Source organism: Patella vulgata, chromosome 3 (assembly GCF_932274485.2).
Source record: "Patella vulgata chromosome 3, xgPatVulg1.2, whole genome shotgun sequence".
NCBI classification, from domain to species: Eukaryota; Metazoa; Mollusca; class Gastropoda; family Patellidae; genus Patella; species Patella vulgata.
The window spans coordinates 10,413,858-10,440,912 of NC_065881.2; the positions used below are offsets into that span (position 1 = coordinate 10,413,858).

The 27,055-nt window shown below is 36.9% G+C and overlaps 2 protein-coding genes and 1 long non-coding RNA gene across 5 annotated transcripts in view; 1 reads left to right on the forward strand and 2 right to left on the reverse strand.

Annotated features, from left to right (window-relative positions):
• The window catches only part of LOC130012270 (uncharacterized), a 173,377-nt gene that overhangs the window by 42,186 nt on the left and 104,136 nt on the right, over positions 1-27,055 (reverse strand). The gene's annotated exons all lie outside the window — the stretch shown is intronic.
• Positions 12,682-19,673, reverse strand: LOC126815018 (centrosomal protein of 128 kDa). The gene has a single exon (XM_050540533.2). It carries the CDS (start codon positions 19,229-19,231, stop codon positions 16,595-16,597), a length of 2,637 nt encoding a protein of 878 aa, XP_050396490.1. The 5' UTR covers positions 19,232-19,673; the 3' UTR covers positions 12,682-16,594.
• The window catches only part of LOC126815020 (nuclear pore complex protein Nup93), a 28,613-nt gene continuing 21,588 nt past the window's right edge, over positions 20,031-27,055 (forward strand). Inside the window, exons 1-4 of one of the 2 annotated variants that reach the window (XM_056099735.1) lie at positions 20,031-20,097; positions 23,380-23,619; positions 24,576-24,693; positions 26,819-26,881. In XM_056099735.1, the coding sequence (XP_055955710.1) occupies positions 23,438-23,619; positions 24,576-24,693; positions 26,819-26,881 (363 nt within the window). In that variant the 5' untranslated portion in view covers positions 20,031-20,097; positions 23,380-23,437. Of the gene's footprint in view, positions 20,154-23,379; positions 23,620-24,575; positions 24,694-26,818; positions 26,882-27,055 lie in introns of both variants that reach the window. The other variant, XM_056099736.1, reaches the window with a different exon arrangement.

Genomic DNA, 27,055 nt, shown 5'->3' on the forward strand with positions numbered 1-27,055 from the left:
GGGTAGTGGGGAGAGGTGGAGAGAGAGGGAGAGAGAGAGAGAGAGAGAGAGAGAGACTCTTTGGGGTCAAAAACATTGAAGTTTTTAGACCAGCTGGCCAGAACCTACCAAGATAAAAATGACTATAAATAGATTCACATAAAAACATGAACATGTATCCAGCAGCCTGTCGTTCTTTGAACATGTATCCAGCAGCCAGTCATTCTTTAAAGTCTTCAGGTAGATTTCTCCACAGGCTTTGGTCCATCATAGATACAACAAGTTCATAATTTAATACTATGGGGGTTAATTTAGTTCTAAGAAAGGTGTTCTATTTGATATAGAAATTCGTTACCTACATGATGTGTGACGAAAACTAGGGTAATGAAGTAGCTTGCATTAATCTACTACTTTCTTAAACTAACTCATCGACAGTTATGTCAGTATCCATTTCTGGAAGAAGGGTACTATAGTCCAGTTATCTCGTGCACATATTAGTACAATTAACTAGAATATTGTTCACGTAAAACGGTGTCTATACGAAACACTTACCCAAAAATGGTAATTGTCCCGCCCTAATAGATGACGCATTATACTTTCTATATAGGAGCGAGCTGGGTTTTTTTACCCTCAGACGTCATTCGGGGCTCAGGGGAACATCATACTCAGCCTCTTCGGCTTAGAGGCTGTGAACACATCATCCTAGCGCGAACCTTATGTATAACTATCAAGAAGTATGCCATGTTTAAGCCGTTAGGTCTGAGTTAGAAAGGATATTAAAACAGACCGTGGATATTTCAATAACTCGAAAAGTACTATCAAAGATATTGTAGTTTCCTGTATTTAACCTTTGTCGTTTGCTGATATATAAACATAGTAACAACATAAAAGGTGTTTCGGGCTTAATTGATCATTGGAAATAGTTATCACAACGTGAAGTCAAAGAAAGTCCTAGACGATAATGTCACAGCTAATTCCTCTTTAGTGCCGTGATGAGGGATAATCACATCTACCCCGTAGTGCCACTATGACAGTTCACTTCTTCCCAGATTTTCTCAACACACAATTAGTTAATTACAGGTATGAATAATTAGTAAGATCAGCAGGTATGCTTACAGTCTGTTCGTCTTTGATGTTCAATAATAGGCTATGATCTCGCCTGTAGACTCATGGTGTGGCTACCTTAATACTAATGTATGGTTAAATCATTTGTTTATGGTAACATTAACTGACATAAACAGACAGCTTTATGGATGACATTTACTAGGTTTATTATCTACAACGTTTCAATGAGGACAATGATACAATCAACATGTTAAAGAAGGTCATATACAATAAACTAATTAACAATTTGAAGCCAAAGCCATTCAAAGTCAAACCACATACATACCTAAGTTAACTATTATGAAAGATAGAAATGAAATGAAATGAAATGAAATGAAATGAAATGGGGTTTAACGTCCTACTGTTCTGCTCCTAACCTGGGCTAATGAAGACGAGCATACGCCATACAGTGTGCTATGAGGGAAATTTTTCCCGGACAGCGGCACTACGGCCTACTCTTATATCGAATTCCAACTGCCAAGGGATCTTTTACGTGCACGCCAATGTGTACACGGGACCTCGGTTTTTCGTCCCATCCGAACGACTAGACAGCTTTCCTTGTCAGCCCCTCCGTCCTGCATCACTGACAAGGGAGAACCACGCCGGAAAATCTGGATGAACTTTCTCGGCCAATGCAGGGATCGAATATGAAAGATAGATTATGGGAGATTGGATAAAGAGCTGGCAGTTCTCACCTTAATAGTTAAAAAATAGATAATGTAAAGGGAATTTGCTGAAAATTTCAGTCAAATTGATCCACTCTAAACCGAGATTACAGTGATTGAATTTTCGGCCTAGCCTCGATCATCATTACTGAAGTCGGTACGATAAAAAACATGGTCTCAATTATCCATTTCATGATTAAATCAAGAATGAAAGTGGAGCAGCAAATGGGATTTTAATCCAGTAAACATCGCAGGCTTGCGTTGACATCCCGAAATAAATAAATGACGAACATTTATTCTTTCCAAAACTTAAAGGACAATATTGGTGTCAGTCATTATTACAACTGTGATAGAACTGGTTAAATACATTCCAAATATAATTTTAACACAGAGATCATTGCTACGGGAGACGTGTAACAAGCACGTGAAGAAACGGGAAGTGACGTCAAACATGACAAACACGAGTTGTCCTTCTATATAACAGACTGAAGTAACGAGCGGTAACAGACAAACGATCGAATTTCATTTCACTGATAATTCCGTCGAAGTTGAAAAGTTATTATATGGGACGGTGAGAGGATATCTCACAATTCAAAAATAGAATTGGCTGTCACTAGATAAGGGACACGAGAAAAAATAGAAAAATCCCGTGCATTCCCCCGTTTTTATTCATTCTGTTCTTAATTAAAACATGGTAATGCACGGACTTTTTCTAATTTGTTCGTTATCTTTTATCTACTGACAGCCAATTCTTTTTTTTTAATTGTCAGATATCCTCTCATCGTCAGATATAACAACTTTTCAGTGAAATGAAATTCGATCGTTTGTCTGTTACCGCTCGTTACTTCAGTCAGTTTTTTACTGTAGAAGGACAACTCATGTTTGACGTCACTTCGCGTTTCTTCACGTGCTTGTTAGACATCTCCCGTAGCAATGATCTCTGTGTTAAAATTATATTTGGGATGTATTTAACGATCTCTATCACATATTTTATAAACCTCGTGGGTTTTCTCCGGGTCCTCCGGTTTCCCCCCACTGCTAAAGACCCCTGCGCAAGCGAATTATTGAAATAAAATTGAAACCATATGTTAGTCGCGAAATGACCTAGTTTGTGTCGAGTGGACGTTAAACCCCATCTTTCTCTCTCTCTCTCTCTCATATTTTATAATGACTGACACCAATATTGTCCTTTAACTATACACTAAGTTTCGTCACTCTCTATCAGATAGAATCAAAGATATCTTGTCCCAAAGTATCGACCAATGAAATTGATTAGCTCTGCTTAGCTCCAGCTCGAAATGTTAACCTTTGAACTCAGTCAAGACATTCACCTAATGAACATCTACATCAAGTTTAAACATTCTACCTCAATTAAAAGCCGAGTTGTTATGTACCAAAGTCTTGATCAATCATCGAACTCCATCAAGGCATTCACCTAATGAACACCTACAGTAAGTCGGACCACATTCTAGCTCAATTAGAAGGAGAGTTATTGTGTTCCAAAGTCTCGACCAATCAAATTGCTTATCGCTCTGCTTTCCCTCGGCAGAAAATGATCATTATCGAACTTATAGTCCGGTGGCTAATGGGGGGGGGGGGGGGTCGCCACCCGAGCTGTGAATTTATGAGACCAAGTTTATCTAGACTAGTTTTTTTGCGTAGATTCCGAATCTGGGTAGTGATCAGGCGTTTGAGGGGGCGTTTTCGAGATATAGGGGGTCCAATGTCTACAATTGGGGGGGGGGGGGGAATGTGATTATGTTGACATAAATGATGATCATGTTATATATAAATAAAACATAGATTTCTAGGACTGTCCATCTCTAAATAAGTGTATATAATGCCCCTGGACAACTGTTTTGATTTGTGGCGAGGTGGGGTGGGTGCATGGTTACAGGTGTGCTGTGTGGCAAGGAGGGGGTGGGGGGAAATTGGCGGGAAATGAATTCACGTTGATTTAAATGATTATTTTCTTAGAACTTGCTGAAACACCTCTATAAATATGTGTATAAGATTCCCATTGTGTGTGTGGGGGGGGGGGGGGCGGCAACATGTATTTTTGAGGACAGAAATCATTTGGTTCAATATTTACCCTAAAAGTGGTTTCTCGTTAGGTTTTTCTTTCAGTACCTATATTTGATCATTCAAAATATTAAATTATGATGGAACATTTCAAGAGATCTGGAAATGTAAATAAAAAACAAAGTAAATCAGAGACATGTTTAGATATTAGTTTATTCCTTAGTTTTCATCAGAAGATTCAAAATCAAAAGTTCATAATATGAGCGAGATAAATATCTTCTTGGTTGCTTACCAACAGCTCGCATAGATCCTTTGGATATGCTTCAGATACCAGTTCACATTGTAAATCTTCATTCCAGCCATGTTATTTTTTTCACCCAGAAAATGTTTTTTCTAGCGTCATCTACTGATGTAAAGCGCCTTCCGCGATATTTTCTACCTTTGCTCGTCTCATCGATCAAAATGTGTAGCCTATTTTTGGACCATCGTTTGCGAGGAGAACGATTGGGATGGATGTCTATTTCACCCGAGCAAGAACACAAAATACAATTTGTTTCAGCGCCTCCATCAATTTGCAATGTGAAGAGGAGTAGGTGACCTAAATTTGGTGTCCTCGTGGTTTGTTGTCAGTTCCAGGATATTCTCGACACTTTCAATACTAATCTTGAATTAAAGCAGTGGACACATTAGCCGAACCGTTCGGCCGAATCAATCGGCGCCGAATTTTATTCCGCCGAATGGGTGGACACTGGACACACTAGCCGAACGTTTCGCCCGATCAGCCTGTCGATTGCATCACCTTTCACGTCACATAATTAAACATGGCGGCGTCTATGTCTTCAATCTATCACGTGACTTCTCGATATGAGTGGTGATTGGCTAATGAATTCTATATTCGGTCGAATGCTTCGGCGAAGCGGACACACCAGGCGAATATAAATCGGCCGAATATATCAAACCTGTTTGTCTGCGATATCACCTCGGTGGAAGCGGACGTAAAATACAACTAACACTAACTAATCAAACCTGTTTGATTCGGCTAGTGTGTCCACCGCTTAAGTGTCGAGGAATATCTCGGCCTGCATGTTTTCAGTGGTAATGACTATCTGTTTTTCTTTTACAAGATAATTTCAAATTTCTAACAATTTTTAAAGAGCTGGGACAGGCAAATGATGCTTCTGATGACGTAATTACTGGACTAGAAATAATTGTTTGTACCATGTACGGCGAAAGGCGACTTACATCAGTAGATGACATTAGAAGAAAGATTTTCTGGAGGAATTTTAGTTTTCTTTCTTTATTACCATCTTGCCTGGGTAGTCTGCACATTAAACGCAACACTTATGTAGCAATAATATGGAGTCAGATTGCAAAACCAAGGATCGAACAAAATGACCTTGCGATACAATACAAGGCTGGAATGAAGATTTACTATGCGAATGGGTATCTGGAGCATATCCAAAGGATATATGCAAGCTGTTGATCACCCATAAATAAGATATTTATCCCGCTCATATTATGAACTTTGATTTTGAATCTTCTGATGAAGAATATAAGAATAAACTAACATCTAAACATGACAGTCTCTTGTTTATTGTGTTTATTTTAATTACATTTCCAGATCTCTTGAAAAGTACTGTTATAATCAAAATACAGATCTAGATTTTATACTTTCGATGGCATACATTACATGAAGATCGGAGACGGTTGTAATGGGAGGTGGTGTCAGAGGTCATACGATCGGTTTTTGACCCAATGACGTCGGACATTGATTAATTAACCAGCTTTGACACGAACACGCCGTAACAGACCGTTTCATTGTCTAATCCCCCACATTATGACAGTCTCTTGTTTACTGTGTTTTTTTTAATTACATTTCCAGATCTCTTGAAAAGTACTGTTATAATCAAAATACAGATCTAGATTTTATACTTTCGATGGCATACATTACATGAAGATCGGAGACGGTTGTAGTGGGAGGTGGTGTCAGAGGTCATACGATCGGTTTTTGACCCAATGACGTCGGACATTGATTAATTAACCAGCTTTGACAAGAACACACCGTAACAGACCGTTTCATTGTCTAATCCCCCACATTATGTGTGTGAGTTAGTTGTATTTTACGTCCGCTTCCACCGAGGTGATATCGCAGACCCCCACATTAACCAGAACGCGGCTTATATAACAACTCTTCCAGATCCTAATGTTATGAAGACAAGTAAAACCAAATTTTGAACTATAAAAAACGGAACGAAATAGGATCTGTGTTTTAATCAGATTGCATTATAATTTAATATTTTAAATGACGAAATTGGTACTGAACGAAGAAAAAGCTAACGAAAAGCCACTTTTCAGGTCAATTTTGGCCCCCCCCCCATCCCCCCATACAATGTGAATCTTATACACATATTTAAGCTACGTCTACACTAGCAGCATTCACCGTCTACACTAGCCTTTTAAATCCCGGTTTTTTCCTAAAAGCCGGCTTTTTCAATTTCTCAATCGTAAAAGCCGGCTTTTTAAAATCCGGCAATTATTGAGGGATTTTTCAAAATCAAAAAGCCGGCTTTTTCAAAAAACCGGCAATTTTATGTGTGTAGACGGTAAATCCGGGATTTATCAAGTACCCGGATGTCATTATCTCTGCAAAATTGACTGAAGCCGATGGCGTAATAAATAAACCGGAAGTTCCACAAATAACGAAGGTCGGTGTTCATCGTCTTTTTCCGTTCAGTCAGTGTAGACGCTACACTTGAAAAAGCCGGGTTTTGAAAAAAACGGGTTTTGAAAAAACCGGGTTTTTAAAAAGCCGGCTTTTTCAAGCCTAGTGTAGACGAAGCTTTAGAGATGGGCAGCGAAAAAGAAAAGTAATGTTTTTATCAAGCTCTAAGAAAATCATCATTTAAATCAACGTGAACTCATTTCCCGCCAATTTTATCCTCCACCCCATCCTTCCACACACGCACACCGGCATCCCCCAACCCAAGAAATCAAAACAGTTGTCCAGGGGCATCATATACACTTATTTAGAGATGGACAGTCCTAGAAATCTATGTATTATTAATATATAACATGATCATCATTGATGTCAACATAATCACATTTTCCCCCCAGTTGTAGACATTGGACCCCCCCCCCCCCATATCTCGAAAACGCCCCCTCAAACGACTGATCACCACCCAGATTCGGAATCTACGCAAAAAACTGGTCTAGAAAAACTTGGCCTCATAAATTCACAGCTCAGGTGGCGATTCCCCCATTCAGCCACCGAACTATTAGTCAATGTGAGAGAGAGAGCAATGGGGTTTAACGTCCACTTGACACAAACTAGGTCATTTCGGGACTAACACACGGTTTAATTTTATTTCAATAATTCGCTTGCGCGTAGGGTTCTTTAGCAGTGGGAGGAAACCGGAGGACCCGGAGAAAACCCACGAGGTTGGACAGGCGACCCTACTCCTTGTCACGTATAACCGGGGGCTCGAAACCCCGTCAGTTGACTCAATGACAGGCCTTATGATACAGCGCGAATGTGCTAACCGTTCGGCCACCCAACCAGGAGCGGATTGGGCCATCGGGCAATCGCCCGAAGGGCCGGTCGGTCAAAAAATGAAAAAAATAATTTTGTCCAATTCGTCTAAAAAAAACTTTTTCTGCTGAACATTATATGGGGGGGGGGGGTATTGGACCGACCATGGAGCGATGATGGTCATGTTGTATGTGGCCGGTGGCTTTAACGGGCCGCCACGCCATCACTGGAGTCTGCAATGGGCTGGTATAATAGACTTTCTGGGCCGGGTGTGCTGGGTGTGGGCTGGAATTCGGAATCCTGCAATGGGGATTCCGAATTTCATCCGAAATATTCATCGGATTCACCCGACACTGTCGCCCGCAAATTTACTAATTATTAAGTCACCTGCATCCTGTTTGTGGGGATACGCCAGAAACATCTGCCTATGGTTCGTAACTCCCAAAAAAATTCAATTTTAAGGCCTCAGCAAAATTTTATGATAGCTGGTCTGCTGGCTGAATATGAGTGCGAGACGATTTCCTGAGGCTGGTGTTAAACATTCCTTGACATTGTTATTAACTCGTTATTTTCAGAGATGAAATTACAGAATTTCACTTTCGTCACTCTGTACCACTGTGTCTCGTGGCCTTCCATTACATGAGGAATCAACTAGCGCTCCCGGATAAAAAATGTGACATTTTTCAATGAAAATATTCCTACTTATTCAATATTCCTATCTGGTTACTCAAATGGTCAAAATTCTCTCAACTAGTCCCATTTTTTACCCAGTTAAATTCTCTTGACTCTTGCTTCATGACGATACAATGATAATACGTTGATTAATAATATGATAATTCCACAGGTTGATGGTTATAAATTACTTGCCGGTCGGGGTTTTGGCCTAAATTAATCGATTTATGAGATATATTATTTGACAGAGATTATAATCAGATATGCCACCAAATCGCATATTTGGGGTTCATTTTTCAAAATTTTCCCGTGGGAGAGCCCCGGACCCCCTATCCGGGCTCCGCGGTCAGTAAACGGGGCCGCTCCAACACGGGAGCCCGGGCCGGTTTTAGGCCCCAATCCGCCCCTGCACCCAACCCCCTGTTGTCATTGAAGTGTTCTGAAATGAAATGAAATGGGGTTTAACGTCCTACTGTTCTGCTCCGAACTGGGCTAATGAAGACGGGCATACGCCATACAGTGTGCTATGAGGGAAATTTTGCCTGGACAGCGGCACTACGGCCTACTCTTATCGAATTCCAACTGTCAAGGGATCTTTTACGTGCACGCCAATGTGTACACGGGACCTTGGTTTTTTCGTCCCATCCGAACGACTAGAAAGCTGTCCTTGTCAGGCCCTCCGTCCTGCATCACTGACAAGGGGGAACCACACCGGAAAATCTGGATGAACTTTCTCGGCCAATGCGGGGATCGAACACCGGACCTCCTGCCAGCGTCTTACCCACTTAGCCACGTGATCTGACGATGTGAGGGATTAGCCAATGCAATGGTCTGTTACGGCAAGCTTTTGGCTTGATGTGCACAGAACTGTGGGTAATCTAGTAGAAATACCAATGCTGATTGGTTAATCAAATGTCTGACATCCTACGGTCAAAAGCTGCTCGTATGACCTCTGATGCGACCTCCCGAAACAACTTGTCATATTTTCATGTAGTGTAAGCCATCGAAAGTATAAAAAAGCGACATGAAATATAGATCTCTATTTTAGTCAGATTGATTTTAATAATTATGACTTTGGTTATCTTGACGTAAAAATATGGGATTCTGTGGCAGAATGAAAGTTTTAAAATTAGTACACAACATTGTTTGAGTGCCATTTGTAATGAAAAGAGAACAGCATATTATCCGAGAAAGCAATGCAGAAGTAATTACAAATGGCCAATACCAGCCCCATAGTCAAGGGGGCAAGTGGGGGGGGGGGGCAATGCCAACCTGAAAAAATGGTTTGCTCCACTGGACCAAGATTTTGGAACACACAGGACCCACTCTCTGGTTCAGGCCGATTCCACCCCAAACCATTATAAAATCTTCACTGCCCCTTCTGCAGCCAACAAGCTTGCTAAGGGCCTGGGCCCGTTTCACGAAATTTTAACTAAGATAAAATACAAATTTTAGTAATTTGATTGGATAATATTAGATTGATTTTAGTGCTTAGCCAATCAAAATTGAAGTATTTACTTAAATTTGGATTTTATCTTTAGTTAAAATTTTGTGAAACAGGGCCCAGGAGCCTGTTTCACGAAATTTTAACTAAGATAAAATCCAGATTTTAGTAATTTGATTGGATAATATTAGATTGATTTCAGTGCTTAGCCAATCAAAATTGAAGTATCTACTAAAATTTGGATTTTATCTTTAGTTAAGATTTCGAGAAACAGCGCCCAGGCCGATACACCTGTGTAGAATGGTCTAAGTAGGCACAAACGACTGTCGTTACATTTGGACTGTTTTCGTCTATCTATACATTAACATTATATCCAATTATAATTGATGACCTCTAATACCCTTATAATTACTAGGGGATTACATTAATCAACGACGTCGCTCTAATTATTCAGGAAACAAGTCAATCTTAATTATGGTCACATATTACAGTTCTTTTATATTATACAGGTCACAATTACTGATTATTACTGAGTGACGTTTCGACTAGGCTTCTCTAGTCATTATCAAGTAATGATAAAATATAACGAGAGAGAGAAATGGGGTTTAATGTCCACTCGACACAAACTAGGTCATTTCGGGACCAACACATGGTTCAACTTAATTTCAATAATTCGCTTGCACATAGGGGTCTTTAGCAGTGGGAGGAAACCGGAGGAAACCCATGAGGTTGGACAGGCGACCCTACTCCTTGTCACGCACAAACGGGGAATCGAAACCCCCACCAGTTGACTCCTGAGGTCGGGTGTTCAATCCCTGCATTGGCCGAGAAAGTTCATCCAGATTCCCCCTTGTCAGTGATGCAGGAAGGAGGGCCTGACAAGGACAGCCGTCTAGTTATTTGGATGGGATGAAAAATCGAGGTCCCGTGTACACACTGGCGTGCACGTAAAAGATCTTTTGACAGTTGGAATTCGATATAAGAGTAGGATGTTGTGCCGCTGTCCGGGCAAAATTTCCCTCATAGCACACTGTATGTGTACGCCTGTCTTCATTAGCCCAGTATAGGAGTAGGACGTTAAACCCCATTTCATTTCATTTTATTTCTTAATCGAAGGCAATCTACCCTAACACATTAATTAATTAAAGTTTAACACTAGGTCTCTAATAATATGTAAGCCTATTTCACACATATGATGCAAGATGCAATGTATATATATATATATAATCTTATTACATTATTACTTATCTAAATATATTATGTACACAATGTACATGGACACAGTCTAGTAATAATTTATAATCTAAATTACCGGTACATGGCTAGCAATTTCATAGTCTACACTAAATGTATGCTAATCTTAATCAGATTGTCTGATATACTGTCATTAATAAATAATATTATCTAAATTACATCACCATGTGGTTGTCTGATATAAATGTATACTTATTAAAGTAGTAGTTTCAAATTTTCTATCATCCCATTTTTTCAAATTTTTACTGGGTGGGAGTTGGATGGCCGATTGGTTCGCGTTATATCATAAGGTCTGTCATTCAGTCAACTGCCGTGGTTTCGATTCCCCTGTTTTGCATAACAAGGAGTAGGGTCACCTGTCTAACCTTGTGGGCTTTCTCCGGGTCCTACGGTTTCCTCCCAGCTCTAAAGACCCCTACGCATAAGCGAATTATTGAAACAGAAATGAACAATATGTTAGTCCCGAAATGACCTAGTTTGTGTGGAGTGGATGTTAAACCCCACTCTCTAAATATTTTATATCTGTTATTGTAACAAACATTAGATTTAGGGAGAAATGGGGTTTAAGTCCACTCGACACAAACAAGGTCATTTTGGGACTAACATATGGTTCAATTTTATTTCAAAAATTTGCTTGCGCGTCAGGGTCTTTAGCAGTAGGAGGAAACCGGAGTTCTGAGAAAACCCACAAGGTTGGACGGGCGACCTTACTTCTTGTCATGTACAAGCGAGGAATCGAAACCCCGCCCGTTGATTTAATGACGAACCTTATGATACAACGTGCATGCGCTAACCATTCGGCTGTCAAACCCCAACGCTATATTTAGGAACATGGAAGCAAATCTTCAAATTTGGTATACAGTGGCGTAGAACACTGGGGGTGGGTTGTGGACAGTAAATTCAAGAAACAGGGTCACAGAAATTCGAGCAATCATTCCCATATTCCACTGAACATTATTCGAGGTCAGACTCTAAGGAGTATCGTCAAGACTATTATTCCAGTCTATAGAATCAAGAATCAGGAATTTTATTATCAATATTCATTCCCTTAAAATAAAATTTGAGAAAGTAATCTTTTTCGTATATTCGACTAAAATATGAAAAATTTGGACACCAGGGCCCTGTTTCACGAAATTTTAACTCAGATAAAATCCAAATTTTAGTAATTTGATTGGATAATATTAGATTGATTTTAGTGCTTAGCCAATCAAAATTGAAGTATCTACTAAAATTCGGATTTTATCTTAAGTTAAAATTTCGTGAAACAGGCCCCTGATCCTGCCACCCCCCTCCCTCGAAATCAAATACTCATGTACGCCTATGGGAGTAAATGTACACAGACTTGTAGAGGTACTTTAAACGTAAGTATAATATACATAAAAAGATAAGTACAAGTTAAAAGATAAACTAAACATACATGTACTCTATTGATACTCAGGCCATATTAAAGGCTGAATACCACTCTTGTTGTAACTGAATAATATGTCCCAATCTTTATTCTGGTCAACAAATTGTACTATTATACAATATTCCAATTAATTGATGATATAAATTTCATTTTAACACACCTAATTTAAAAAATTGGAAAAATTCAACTAAATGGTTTGAAAAGCCTGACGTAAAGCTTTTCAAATGAGAATTGGATTTAAAAATATTTTTGAACCCTCTGGACAAGTAAAATAGAATTTAATGGATAATTTACACAACAGGTTGGACACTAACACATCTAGTACTTAGAATAAGGCTATTTTTTATTTTCTGGAACTGTCAAGCCAGCAAGAGTGTTATTGTCCCTTTAATTTAATTTTCTGTTCTTCGGGGGTCTTGATAAATAAATACCCACTTTAATGGCGTGATACATGTACCTTCTTCATTAGCCCAGTTCGGAGCAGAACAGTAGCATGTCAAACTCCATTTCATTTAATGGTGTGATAGATGTTTTGTTTAAAATGTCACAAAGAACAGAAAATCAAATTATTGTGGCCTAAAATGAATGATAGGCTATTGTTAAGTGAAATTTCTAGATCAATTTATTTTCAATATGCAATGCCAATATTTGTTTATAAACATTTTCTTATTCCAATTCAGCAATGTTTAAAGCTAATTCAATATCAGGAATCGATATCCACGGCTATATTCACAATATTTTTAATTGATAATATCTTGATTGCTTTTTAATGGCAAGCACACTGTGTGCCACAAACTATTATACATATTCCTGAAGCAATGTCCCGAGAAATCCCTCTCTGACCATTGCTGGATTAGCTTCTGATACTTGAGCTTTTGAGGGAGTATGTCTATTCTTCCCGTTCAATCAAATCTATCCCATGTACAACAACATGACAGCCCTTCGTTTGATCTGGGGTCTTCCCTAAAACTTTGGACAGTATTAAAAACGGTGAAAGTATTGTTCGTTTCCAAACAGTATTGTTTACATTGTATCTGTTTTGATAGCCTCGTTTGTCACACAATTAACTTTCTGCAATATTCTGCTATGCACTTGTTAATTGGGTGTAATAAAATTGTGAGTCATGACGTAACGTTATGTAAACAAATTTGGTCCAATTTGGAGCTCTGTTTAAAACATAATGATATTGTTATGCAGAGAGCTATTGGTTGTTAATCGGACTATTGACCAGTCATAATTTGGAACAGAAATTTGCTTCCATTACAGCAGTGTTAAGTGGGATTAGCTCTAATCAAACGAAACACTGCGAGGACTATGCTATTATACTGTCATATGAATAAATGTTTTTTTGTGTGGATTTCCGGTGCACATTAAATACAATTAGATGATAATGATTTTCCTAAATATATGTTACAGTCAATGTCTACAATCAAGCAATGGATACAATGCCTTTGTAACCCTAACCCCAACCCTTACCCTAGCCCTAAACCTAACCCTAACCCGGCAATTTACACATTGACTGGTATATTTCAGGCATTGTACACATTGCCTGATTGTAGACATTGATTGTCACATATATACTTGTATCATAACTGCATACATGAAGTTAATGTTAGGTTCCCACTATCACGATTCATGCTACGATTGAAATCGTGGTTTTAATCATAGAGTAATCGTGGTGATACTATCAGGTCTTATCATATATTGATGTCAGTCGTAGCAATCGTGTTGATCGTATCGAAACGTATCTGCACGCATCACATAACAGTGGAAACCTAGCATTACAATTATTAAAATTTTGGTTCAAATTAATTCTGAAATTTGGGAATACTAAGAAATCATTCGAGTTTTGCAAGGAAATCACTAGAAATTTGTAACTAAACTGGATAACTATCAATCATTAAACTTAAACATACATTATGCAAGAGCTGAATCTACCTATTGCAGGTCTTTCTTTAGGCCTGAAATGTTATCTAAATTATTAATTAGACATTAATTAACTTATCCAGACCATAATCAAATCTCGATCTCATCGCTAGCCTGCGATATTTACTGGATTAGGTTCCGATTTCCTGTTCGATTTCCATTCATAATTTAATCATTAAATGGATAATCGAGACTATGTTTTTTATCCTACTAACTTTAGTAATGATGATCGAGGCTAGACCGAAAATCAATCGCTAAAATCTTGGTTCAGAGTGGATCAATTTGACTGAAATTTTCAGCAAATTGCCTTTACATTATCTACATTGTAGTTTTTAACTATTATAGTGAGAACTGCCAGCTCTTTATCTAATCTCTCATAATGTATCTTTAAAGTAAAATTGAGATTAATTCAGTTATTTCTATTTTTTTTATTCTTTAATACATGTAATCGTAGGCTGAGATTTTCGAACGACATTGATTAAAATTTCCACAATCCACATTTGATTTAGAAAAATTTGATAACTATAGTAAAATTGTATATTTGTAACTTAAACATGCATTATGCAAGAGCAAAATCTGCTTATTACAAGTCTTTCTTTAGGTCTGAAATGTTATCTAAATTATCAATAAGACATTAATTAAACATACATTATGCAAGAGGTAAATCTGTCTATTGCATGTCTTTCTTTAGGCCTGAAATGTTATCTAAATTATTAATTAGACATTAATTAACTTATCCAGATCATAATCAACTCTAGATGGCATCACTAGCCTGCGATCTTAAGTGGATTGTGAGCCGATGTATCTTTAACTTATCCACACCATAATAAACTCTCGATGTCAAGGCTAGCCTTCGATGTTGGCTGGATTAGATTCCTATATGCCGCTAACGGCCATTGATAATTAAATCAGAAAAAGTGGATAATAGAGACTATGCTGTTTATATTAATGATTTTAGTAAAGATGACCGAGACTATGCAAAAATTTCACCCGCTTCTTTCTCGGCTCATAGTGGATCAATTTGACTGAAATTTTCACCAAATTACCTTTACACTATCTAGTTTTTAACTATAATAGCGAGAACGGCCATCTCTTTATCTTATCTCCCATAATGTATCTTTAACTAAACTGGATAGCTAACAATTATGAAACTTAAAAGTAAAATTGAGATTAATTCTGTTGCCTTTTTTATTCTTTAATACATGTAATTCAAATGACCTTGATTAAAATTTGATTAATAAACATCTGATTTAGAAAAATTTGATAACTATAATAAAATTGATTATTCAAGCACACATATTTGGTATAAAGTAATAAAAAATACTAAAGAAGTAAATCCTTCGTCAGGGTATTCACATTATTCATTTAATCTTAACAATAGAAATCAACTCTATTATTTTCATGGTTACCACTACTTTAATACATGTAGATTGAAAGGGAGTGGGCTCGGTTATATGACTTTGATAAATTAATACTTAATTCCCTAATAATGGGTTTTTGTGTATAGGGAGATTAAGGTCATATCTGGAGTTAAGTACAATGCACACAAATAAAGGGAATTGACATGATCGAAGTGGTTGGTCGACTAGAGGTTTGTTATCTCCCTTGTAAACATTCTATATCAACTAAGTAATTCTATATAATCAATAACAAACAGATAACCATTGTAATGAATCAAGGTTAAAGGTCGACTAACTAACATTGATTAAATTACATACCCGATTAAGTCAAAATCAACAAAGATCTTTTAAAAAACCTAAAAAATGTCTAGCTATACATGTAATCGTCCTATCTTTTTTTTTATACATGCTATGTACAATTATACAATTAAATGCAATAAAAAAATATATAATCATAACAAAAATCAAATTTATACAAGAAAAAAGAAAACTTAATAAGTGCACTATAAAAAGTTTTTGATTTTTTTAGCAATTCTTCAACAAGTGATAATGATTTTCATTCTTGTTTTTGTTGTTTCGTTTTTTTAAAAAATATTTATAAAATAAAACAAATGAATATCACAGAAAAATACTATAAATAAGATCCTACATATAGAGTAATATGTAAAATACCTTATCAAAGAGAAAAGAAAAAGTTTTAAAAGATGGAACAGAAAAGTTTTGAATATCACAGTAAGGCACAAATTAAAGGACAATATTGGTGTCAGTCATTATCACATATGTTATAGAACTTGTTAGACACGTTCCAAATATAATTTTAACACAGAGACCATTGCAATGATAGATGTGTTATGAAGCTTTCAAGAAAGGGAAGTGACGAATGCAAAAGGAAAACACGAGTTATCCTTCTACAATGTATATAACTAACTGAAGTGACGAGTGATAACAGATTCACGGGTGAATTTCTGCTCACTAATGATTCTTTCAAGACCAAAGTTGTTATATGAGACTGTGTTTTCCTTTTGCGTTCATCACTTCCCTTTCTTGAAAGCTTCATAACACATCTATCGTAGCAATGATCTCTGTGTTAAAATTAATTATATTTGGAACGTGTTTATCCAGTTCTATCACATCATGTGATAATGACTGACACCAATATTGTCCTTTAAGTCTATTAATATGAAGTCACTTTTAACTGGCTTTACATTGTTTAAGAGTTAACACAAGATCCTCTTTGGCGGCTAATACATCCTCTAACTGACCTTCTTGTTTAATAAGTTCTTTTAACAAATAACTTCTGTCTTTCTCAGTTCCATTTAACACTTCATGGAGAGCCTTTTGCCACTTTGACTCTCTATTGATTCGCACTTCAATTTCAGATTTTAACCATTTTAATTTATTTTTCACATCCGCTATCAAATGACTAACACTACCAAAAATACCGGTTTTACCATTTAAAGGCTGATAGATAGAGGAAGGACAGAAAGAAGCAGCTATCAAAAGCTCATCTATTTCACGGGCAATTTCTGCGATGACTGCACGTTGGTTTTTCTCTAATCGTAGTAATTCCGATTGTGCATCTTCGAGACTGTCTTCTAGTTTCTTGACACGGTTCACGTCATCTTGATGTAGGAAGTTAGCTTTGGATTCTTTATCAGAACGCAAATGATCAATCTGGGTCAGTAATGCTATGTTCTCGTCCTGGGATTCTTTCAGTCGACTCTCCAATTCATCTACTTTCATCAACAAAGAGTCTTCATTTTTCCGGGATATTTTCCGGGCAGATCTTTCTTCTGTTAGGTCAACTTTCAGAGCGTTAACCATAGCTTCGTATTCAGCTAAACCGTGTTTGAATCTTCTGGTCACCTCGAGTCGTGTTTGAACCTCTCTGTTTTTAAGATGATTCAGCTCTTCTTTTAAAGACTCCACCCCATTATGATGGCCTCCTCTTTCTTCGGCTAACTGCCTCTTACATGACTCTAGGTCTTCGCGAGCTCCTCTTTCGCTGCGTTGCAATTCTGCCACCTTCTTTTTTAAACCATTTACATTGCCATTAGCTTCCATTAACTGCGTCATTAACTCGGACTTCGCTGAGCTTAACTTTTGTTGTTCGCTCTGAAGCTGTGAAGCGTGGTCCTGTGATGTCATCTGTGATGATTCTGCAGCTGCTAAACGACTTTCTAATATAGCACGATCTTGGGTAACTCTCATCAACTGGGTCTGGCAATGTTGCAATTCACTTTCCATCCTTTCTGCCATTGATCTAGCATCTCTTACTTCTCCTTCTAAATCCAACTTGTAAGATTTCAAATCACTGACTTCAATATCCTTAATCCGCAGTTGTTCATCTTGGGTCGCTCTCACAGCTAGGGCTTCGGCCAACTCCCGTTTTATGGCATCCACATGCATCAAGGAATGATTTGTACCGTGACGCAAGCCTTCCATTTCTTTAATCAGCTGTTCATTTCTCTTCAACATTTCCTTCCCACTGTGTTTTTGTCGATCAAGCTCATTCTCCAGTTGTTTTACTTTCACTTTCCACTGCCTGACCGTCTCCTGCGCTCTTCCCTTGAATTCATCCTTCTTTTTCTCCGTAGTCTGTAAAGATGACTGAGTGTCCCGTAATTCATTACTAGCTTGCTGATATTGTTGGCTCGTTTCTCGAAATTTTTGAGTAACGTCCTCTAACTGAGCACTAAATGAATTTTTTTGCCTTTCACTATCGCTATATTTATCCGTCATTTCTTTAAGTTCCGTAATAAGTTTAGCATTAGTTTTATCACGATTTTCTAAATCTTTAACTAGAGTCTCTATATGATCAGATAATTGTGCTCGTTGTTTTTCACTTTTCTCATTGGTACGTCGTAAATCCTCAACTTCTGTCACTGCACTTACAGATCTTGTTAGTTGCGTTCTTAATTCGTGTATTTCTCTTTCTAAAGATTTACGCTCTGGGGCATATTCATTTCGTAACTGACGCTGTCTAAATTCTTCTTCCATGCGAGATTGATCCATCTGTATTTTGGATCTTTGTCTTTCGGCTTCGGCTTTTGACAGGTGATTTCGTAGATCATCCACTTGTTGTTGTAGAACCCGTCTACTTCCTTCACTTTCATCCAGTCTTTTTTTCACATGTTCTAAATTCAAGTCTAGTTTATGTTTAAAAGTTTCTGAAGCCAGGTATTCATGTCTTATAAGATCTTCACGACTTGGATGCCGATGCAAAGCTTGTTTAAGCTCTGTTGATATATTATGTAGACCATTATCAGCCTTTAAGTCAGTCTGTATCGCTTGAAGTCTTTTCTCTACTCTAGTGGCTAAGGGATCAGGAGACAGATTTCGAACATTGTCATTCAAGTCTCTCAAGGCTTTTCTGGTTTCTCGGTCATGCCTCTCTCTTCTTTCCATTTCTCTTTTGAAAGTTTCTTCGATTTTCATCTGTTCTGCAGATAAATCTCGAACAGTGCCATGTATCCCATGTAATTCTCGATGCATATCATCTGCAAATTTCACCTGAGATTTACGCTTTCTACTCCGACTGCGCGAGTTCTCTGAATCACTCAGGTAGTCTCGATCACGAAGTGAAGAATTTCTATACATTTCATCCTGTATCTGTTCATGAGTGTGATCCAATTCATCTCTTAGTCTATTGACTGCTGACTGACGTTCTTCACTAAGGTCTCTGTAAGTTCCCAGCATTTTATCCAAACTTCTTAAATTTTGTTTTGTGTCCCGTAAATTGGAATTGAGCTGATCAACTGTTCTTGGATCAACTGGAACATAATGGTCCCGTACCTCATAATAATCCTCACTTGTTCCAGTAGACATCTTGTTCTGAATTAGATCTACTGGCTTGTAGAACAATTGAAACTAATGTCAACAAACTAATAACCGCTTCAATCAAGCAGCCGGTTGCAAAAAAAAGGAAAGCTTTGATTTGTACTAAGAAAAGGCCAGTTCTAAATTCAGTGCAATATTAATTGCACATTCATTTATTTCTGCTAACTCTTCTTTAGTTCACATAACTGATTCCCTTTCCTTGCAATGCACTATTACTTCCACAATGCACAATACAAAATATCGTTGATGTGTCAATTGATTTAATTCATCTCTTCCGCCTAAAAATCTAACAAGTCCAAACAAATCATAACCAAAACAAATCGCAGCGCCCCCATCGACATTATTTGAAAAACTTCCGGTTTCTACAAAACATGTTTTACGGAAGATAATGTTATGATTTTAATCCAAATTTGCATTCATTCAATACTTCGTTTTAATAAAAACTTAAGAATAGCATATATTTAATCATCAAAATCAAACTTGTTCGCACAGTTGGGGATATAATTGATAATTATCCATAAAAAAATAAAATATGTCTCATGTTTAAGGAGGCTGCCATTTTGAAAATGGTGGACAAATATTTAGGATTTGAAAAACGTGCGGCCTCAGACTACCGAAAGATAGTTATGATAGTTATATAATTGTGAGATTCAATATAGAATCGTCTTTAAATTGCAAAATCTGATTTTGAAGTAGACTGATACAAATTAGAAGTTAACTGGTAAGGGAGATTAAACAGAGAAACGTTGAGAAATAATTTCGTTTCGCGTATTAATCCTGTGTTGAGCTGTAACTGTTCAGATTAAATGGAGAAAAGTATTGGCGGCCTTTTCCAAGGGTTTAGTTGGTCATTGGTAATACATTCTATTAACGATTTAGATATCAAGGCGATATACCTTTTAGGGTTTCTGTAAGTAGAAGAAAGATCGAAATCTTCCCTTTTACAGCCTGTTACTGGCGGCAGTGAATGGACAAGCAGTTGATGAGCCCAAATTGGCAATCAACTTAAAAATTCGGATTTTCACAAAATTATAAAAATAAGCCGATAGGTCTGATGCCAACCATCAAATTGCACAAAATTCAGGGTGAACTGGCAGTGAAATATCTTTTGTTCACTTTGGAAAGATACTTTATTACTATACAATCAGTATAATTTTTACTTTGGCTAGGTCTGTTTTCATTAGTACAGTTGGATCAGAATTCATTCCAATTCATTTTAATCCCTCTGGGATTTCCAGAATGGTTCCCCTCTTATTAGTGGTAGAGGATGTACATGTAGAGGGGGTGAATGCATATTAGATCACAGGGTCTGTCATTGAGTTAAGTGGTGTGGTTTCGATTCCCCACTTGTACGTTACAAGGAGGATTAGGAGCAGGGTTGCCTGCCCAACCTAGTGGGTTTTCCCTGGGTTCTTTTGGTTTCCTCCTTCAGCTAAAGACCTCTATGTGCAAGCAAATTATTGAAATAAAATTAAACCATGAGAGTTAGTCCTGAAATTACCTAGTTTGTGTCAAGTGGATGTTAAACCCTTTCTCTGTGTCTCTCTATTTATTCATTGATGAATCCCCACCAAGAACTCAAAATCAAATTGGTTTGGCCTCAGTACATTATTTACAAAGTTGAAAAATTGAGTATACTGTAGGGTCTGGCAATGAAAAGTTACATGTACTAAACTAGTCGTTCAGATGGTAAAAAAAATCCCCCTAAACTTAATTCCGATTATGTTCTAGTTTGTGGTGTTTAACGTCCACTTCCACCCAGAGTTTTATTGCAGACAAGCTGTTTATTTTTATTATCGTAATCTTAGCACACATGCAGGGGTCTTTCATGGATCTGTGGGAGGAAACGGTAGAAGACCCACAAGGTTGAGAGGCGCCCCTACATGTATCTCCAAGCCACACGCTCACACCAGGGATCAAAACCACAACTGCAAGCCAGAGGGGACTGTCCAACTACAGTTCAAAGCATGTCACACTAGGCAACTACATTGTAGGATATCCCAACCCCCCTTTCCTGGTTACACCACTGGAAGCAACTGACACAGGTTGAACTCTAAATTTAGGAAGAAAGTGAGCCATCAACATAAAAAAACAAACTTACACATACACTATGCAAGAAGCTGGTTTAAACAATATTTTATTTCTATTATAATGATTATTTACACTATGTAAGGAATCTGAGAACAAGTCGTAGCTTATAAATGTACAGTATAACTTCATCTCAATGTAAATTATGCATTTCAATAACATTGCTATAATGTACAAATTTCAAAGGTATATTACATGTATCTTACATTTTAACAAATAGATAAATAAGTAAATGAGTAAGTAAATATATAAACAAATACACATGTAATCTTCATTATTTATCATTAATCACTGTCGTCTGCCAATTACCTTTTCTATTCAAAGTGTTTGGTTAGTTTAAATACTTGTGAACTTGACTAAAAATCAATGCGCTGTACAAGTTACTTTCGTTGGGATCGCCATATAAGAACGCTTTTAATGGGAGGGTATTTAATGTTGAGAAATGCCGAGTCCAATAATTTGGGCAATGCAGAAAATAGTGATCGCTGTTCTCTTGAGTATGGCCACATCTGCATGTCGGATTATTGTTTTTAATGCATATTTCACATGCAAGAGCTTGACTTTGGCAGGTCTTTCTTTAGGTCTGAAATGTTACCTAAATTATTAATCAAACATTAATTAACTTATCCAGATCATAATCAACTCTCGATGCCATCGCTAGCCTGGGATATCTAGTAGATCGGAAAACATTTTTTAAAAAATAATTAAACATAAAGGTGGATAATCGAGACTTTGTTTTTTATCGTACCGACTTTATTAATGATGATTGAGGCTAGCAATTTGACTGAAATTTTCAGCATATTTTATTTACATTATCCATTTTTTAACCACCATGGCAAGGACTCTTTGTCTAGTTTCCCATATGGCCCCTTTAATTAATTATCTATTAATTATAAAGGATTGTTTATAACACATACATCCTGAGATTAACTAGAATTAGGATAATTAACAAATTTTACTAATCAGTATTGTCTTAACAACTAACAGATTACAATAGAATCAGTGTAAACTTTCGTGTTTAATATCTAAATATAGTAACATATCTAGTGTTAATGGTATAATCTTCATTGATTTCTGAAACCATTTGTTAATAAGGGCACCTGTTAATATCTTTATCTGAATTATTATCTATGGTAATACAGATGTGACAGACAGATGAATTCCTATATGAACAGTATAATCTGATTTACTGTATTATCTAGGGGGTTTAACATGGTGTGCATTATAGATAATAAGGTACATGTATATAGTCAGTGGCTTAGATGGGAAATTGGGATGGCCTTGTGGTCTAGAGTGCCGCGCTTCGACCTCTAGCTGGCCGGTCACCTCTGTCTTGCGACTGTGGTTTTGATCCCTGGTGTGAGCGTATGTGGCTTGGAGATATGAGCGCCTTCTCAACCTCGTGGGTTTACTCCGGGTACTCCAGTTTCCTCCCACAGGAAAGACCCCTTTGCATGCGCTAAGATCATGAAACAAAAAAAAGACAAATTGTCTGCGATATCTACTTCGGTGGAAGCAGACGTTAAAACACTAATAACAACATTCGATTCAGCATTTATATGAACAAGTAGTAGATTCGCCTATTCCAACCTGGGTACTACAGTTCTCTCCCACAGCTAAAGACCCCTATGCACTAACAAATTATTGAAATAAAATTGATCGATATGGTAGTCCAGAAAATACCTACATGTAATTTGTGTCATGCCCTCTCTCTCTCTCTCTCTCTCTCTCTCTCTCTCTCTCTCTGTCTCTCTCTCTCTCTCTCTTTCTGTGATTTATTATCCCATGTGAACAGTTTAGTTTGGAAATTGAGATTATTGTCTAATTGAAGTTCTTTATTAAAGAATTTGATTAAAAGATTTTTTAAAAAAGTAACAAAAGATATATTGCATTATTCTTAAATGTTGAAAGATTATTTTCAATAAAATTTACATACATGTATTGCAATAGATTTATTGAATGAAACGTACAGAATGTTCCTGCTACATTAAATTGACTTTTGTCTTTGCACCGACAAAATAATTTCTTTTTGAAATATCTTTTTTCAGAAATAGAAAATAATCAATTATTTATGGTATAAAAATTTGATTCAAAAGACAACTCATTATGGATATGGATTTAGAAGGGTTTGGAGATTTGCTCCAAAAAGCAGAACAGCTGACTGCAGAAATGGACAGTGGAAGTGACTTACCACATGTTGAGAGAAATCTACAACAGATATTGGAAGCAGGCAACAGACTTCTGTCGAAAACAGCTCCTGTTAGTCAAGATTCAACTGATGTGAAAGCGTATGTATTTATGATTCTCTTTGAAGTAAAGTCTCTTGAATAAAACCTTCCTGGCTCAGTGGGTAGGATGCTGGCTCGCAACCAGGAGGTCTCTGGTTCACTTCCAGTGTTTTCCAAGAAAGTTCCTCAGTGTTTTCTGACATTGTTTCCGCTTGTCAGTGGTGGTGCAAGACACAGGGTCTTGCTAGTACAGTGTCTAGTCACTCGGATGGCATGAAAAACTGAGGTCCTGTGTACACATCAGTGTGTACGTAAAAGAACCCTTGACAGTTGGAATTCGAAATAAGAGTAAGTTGTATCACCCAGGACCAGGCAAACCAGTCAGTGCAAAAAAGTAGAATGTTAAACCCCATTTCATTTCTTTGCAGTGTAAAGCCTTCCTTTTATACCTTTTGATGTCTTCCTTTGTCAAGGCACCAACACTGTAATCCAGGTATCATTAAATCTTGTGTATTTAGCACTAAATTCTTTCACATTCGTTTAATGTCAAGACTTTGTTTAAAAATTGTAAAAATCGCTTAAAATCACCAAAAATAAACAACCTAAATTGATTATTGATGTATAGGCCTAATGATTAATTTTTTTAACAGTGGTCAGGAAATTAAATGCTTGTAAATTGGACACTCATTAACAAAATTGAATGGTCAGCTTTAAACTGGACACAATTACAAATTAGATGATTTTTGGTGATTTTAAATGATTTTTCCAAATTTTTTAACAAAGATTTGATAATAAACGAATGTGAAAGAAATTAGTGCTAGATACACAACATTAAATGATACCCGCGTTACAGTGTAAGTATATCCAAAGCATTTATTAAGGACCTCCTTACGGTAAAGCTATTTGGGCTTTAAAATATATTATACATTTTCAAATTAAATGTTGTATTAATATTGAATTTTGATTATAAATCAATGTCATTCTTCTCATAGACTCTGTTTTGTTCCCATCTATAGGTCAATTTTATTGGGATCAAAAGGTTATGATGTTCCAAAGATATCAGAGAAACTAGAAGGTTTAAGTGCGATGAAAACTTTTGAACCGTTAGAACCAGTACGAGATACCGATATTCAGGTGAGTTAGTTAAAAGATGGTCGTTGAAGTTAATAAGACTTTAATTTGGGATGTTTTCAGCACCATCAATCTTATTAAAATGGCCTTCACTACATGAAGATCTGACAAGTTGTAGCGATAGGTCGCGTCAGAGGTCATACGGACAGCTTTTGACCCTATGACGTCAGACATTTGATTACGCAATCAGCATTGATGTTTCTATTGGATGACCCACAGTTCCGTGCAAGACACGCCTAAAACTCACTGTAACAGACCGTTTCATTGGCTAATCCCTCACACCATCAAGAACACGTCAATGATAACAACTCCTCCAGATCATGGTGTAGTAAAGACAAGTAAAATGAAATTTTGAACTATAAAAAACGAAACGAAATAAGATCTGTGTTTTAATCAGATTGCAGCACCATTGGTGAAGTTGGTCCACTCTCTAGAGTGTCACGACCTTTGATTGGATAATGCTGTAAAGGGAGATAACTACCTAAGAGTTTTGAAATTTCCGACTAAACTAGCAATGGCTAGATGTTGTAAAACTCATGGTCTTTGCTTCAGGAACATGGTGATTTTAATACCTTTGCTGCTTGTGAGGTTGGCTATGTTACACTCTGTTATCTTCAGAGTTTTGCTTTGCTATGTGTAACATTATTTTAGTGATAACAGTAGATCAGTTTAAGAAATATATGATTTATTTACATCGGAACATAATATAACACATCTACATACAAAACAATACAGAAACTTAAACTATTATACAGGAACTCATCAGTACGGTACATAACTATATTAAATCTACCATTCCGCCCCTCTGCCAAGGCAGCGGCTGAACTCGGGTGAGTCGATACGCCAGTCTCTCATCTGCGTCTCGCCTCTGCTCTAGTCGTCTGCCGTCCCTGCGTCTCTCCTCGTCTCTCTAGACGTCTGTCAGCAAACTTCTAGTTATATACCCTCTGACAATAGATAAGACTCATGATCATACATGCAATTGTCTCTTTATCACATCATAGATTTCTTACTGACCAGTGCGTATGCCTTTGAAGTCATGTGGAGCTTGTACACAGATCATATGTAAATGACATATTGGATCAATTACATTTTTAATGAGATCATAGTCAGTTCGTGCCTTAACAGAACTATATACAAAGTTGAAAAGTCAATATAATATATTATCAAAAGCAGCTTAGGTCAATAAGTCCTATGCACCTAAATGATCGTTCGGTTTGATGAAAGTTATAGAGTACTTTGTCACATGTGATGCCAACAATAGACATGGTCTCTAATTAAGTTCTCATCCCATGTCAAACGTTTTTACAACTGTTAAAGTCGGAGAATAACATGTACTTCCTTTACAACTTGAAAATCAATTCCATATCACAGCACTACAATTGACAAAACAACCATCCAGTGGTGTAATCGGACAGTGACTTGGCTTATGTTGACTCTTCAAATGTAATTATATTGCTTGTTTTTTATTAGTTTTTTTTTAAAGGGACAATAACACTCTTGCTGGCTTGACAGCTCCAAAAAATAAATATTAGCCTTATTCTAAGCTGTGGCAAGGAATTGGGTCGCCTGTCCAACCTCGTGGGTTTTCTCCGGTTCCTCCGGTTTCCTCTCACTGCTAAAGACCCCTACGCGCAAGCGAATTATGTAAATAATATTAAACCATATGTTAGTCCCGAAATGACCTAGTTTGTGTCGAGTGGACGTTAAACCCCATTTCTCTCTCTCTCTCTTATTCTAAGCACTAGAGGTTTAAGTGTCCTACCTGTTGTGTAAATTATCCATTACATCCTATTTTACTTGTCCAGAGGGTTCGAAAATATTTTTAAATCCAAGTCACACTTGAAAAGGTTTACGTTAGGATTTTCAAATCATTTAGTTGAATTTTTCCAATTTTTTAAATTAGGTGTGTTAAGATGAAATTTTTATCATCAATTAATTGAAATATTGTAAAATAGTACAATTTGTTGACCAGAATAAAGATAGGACATATTATTCAGTTACAACAAGAGTGGTATTGAGCCTTTAAGAAATCAAAGAGAAAAATATAATTACATGTCTATTTGTTTTACAGTTTTTTTTAGGAAATGAAAGACAGAATGTAATTACACATCTTGTTTTATTATAGGGTTTTTTAAGAAATGAAAGAGAAAATGCATTATTAGCTGTAATTGAACAAACTAGAAAACATGTAAGTAGAGACAATGTATTCATTTTAATTAGATATAATATGATACTAGAACTCCTTAGGAGTACAAGTTAAAAGCCTATATAAATTTGCTTCATATGTATGATGACCCCGATGTGTACTAACAATTAATATTAAAAAGTTTGGTCATGAAGTATAAATTCCGGTTTTGTTCTG

Bases quoted from the DNA above. Each gene is read 5' to 3' on its own strand.
- LOC126815018 (XM_050540533.2), bottom strand. From the start codon at position 19,231: ATGTCTACTGGAACAAGTGAGGATTATTATGAGGTACGGGACCATTAT.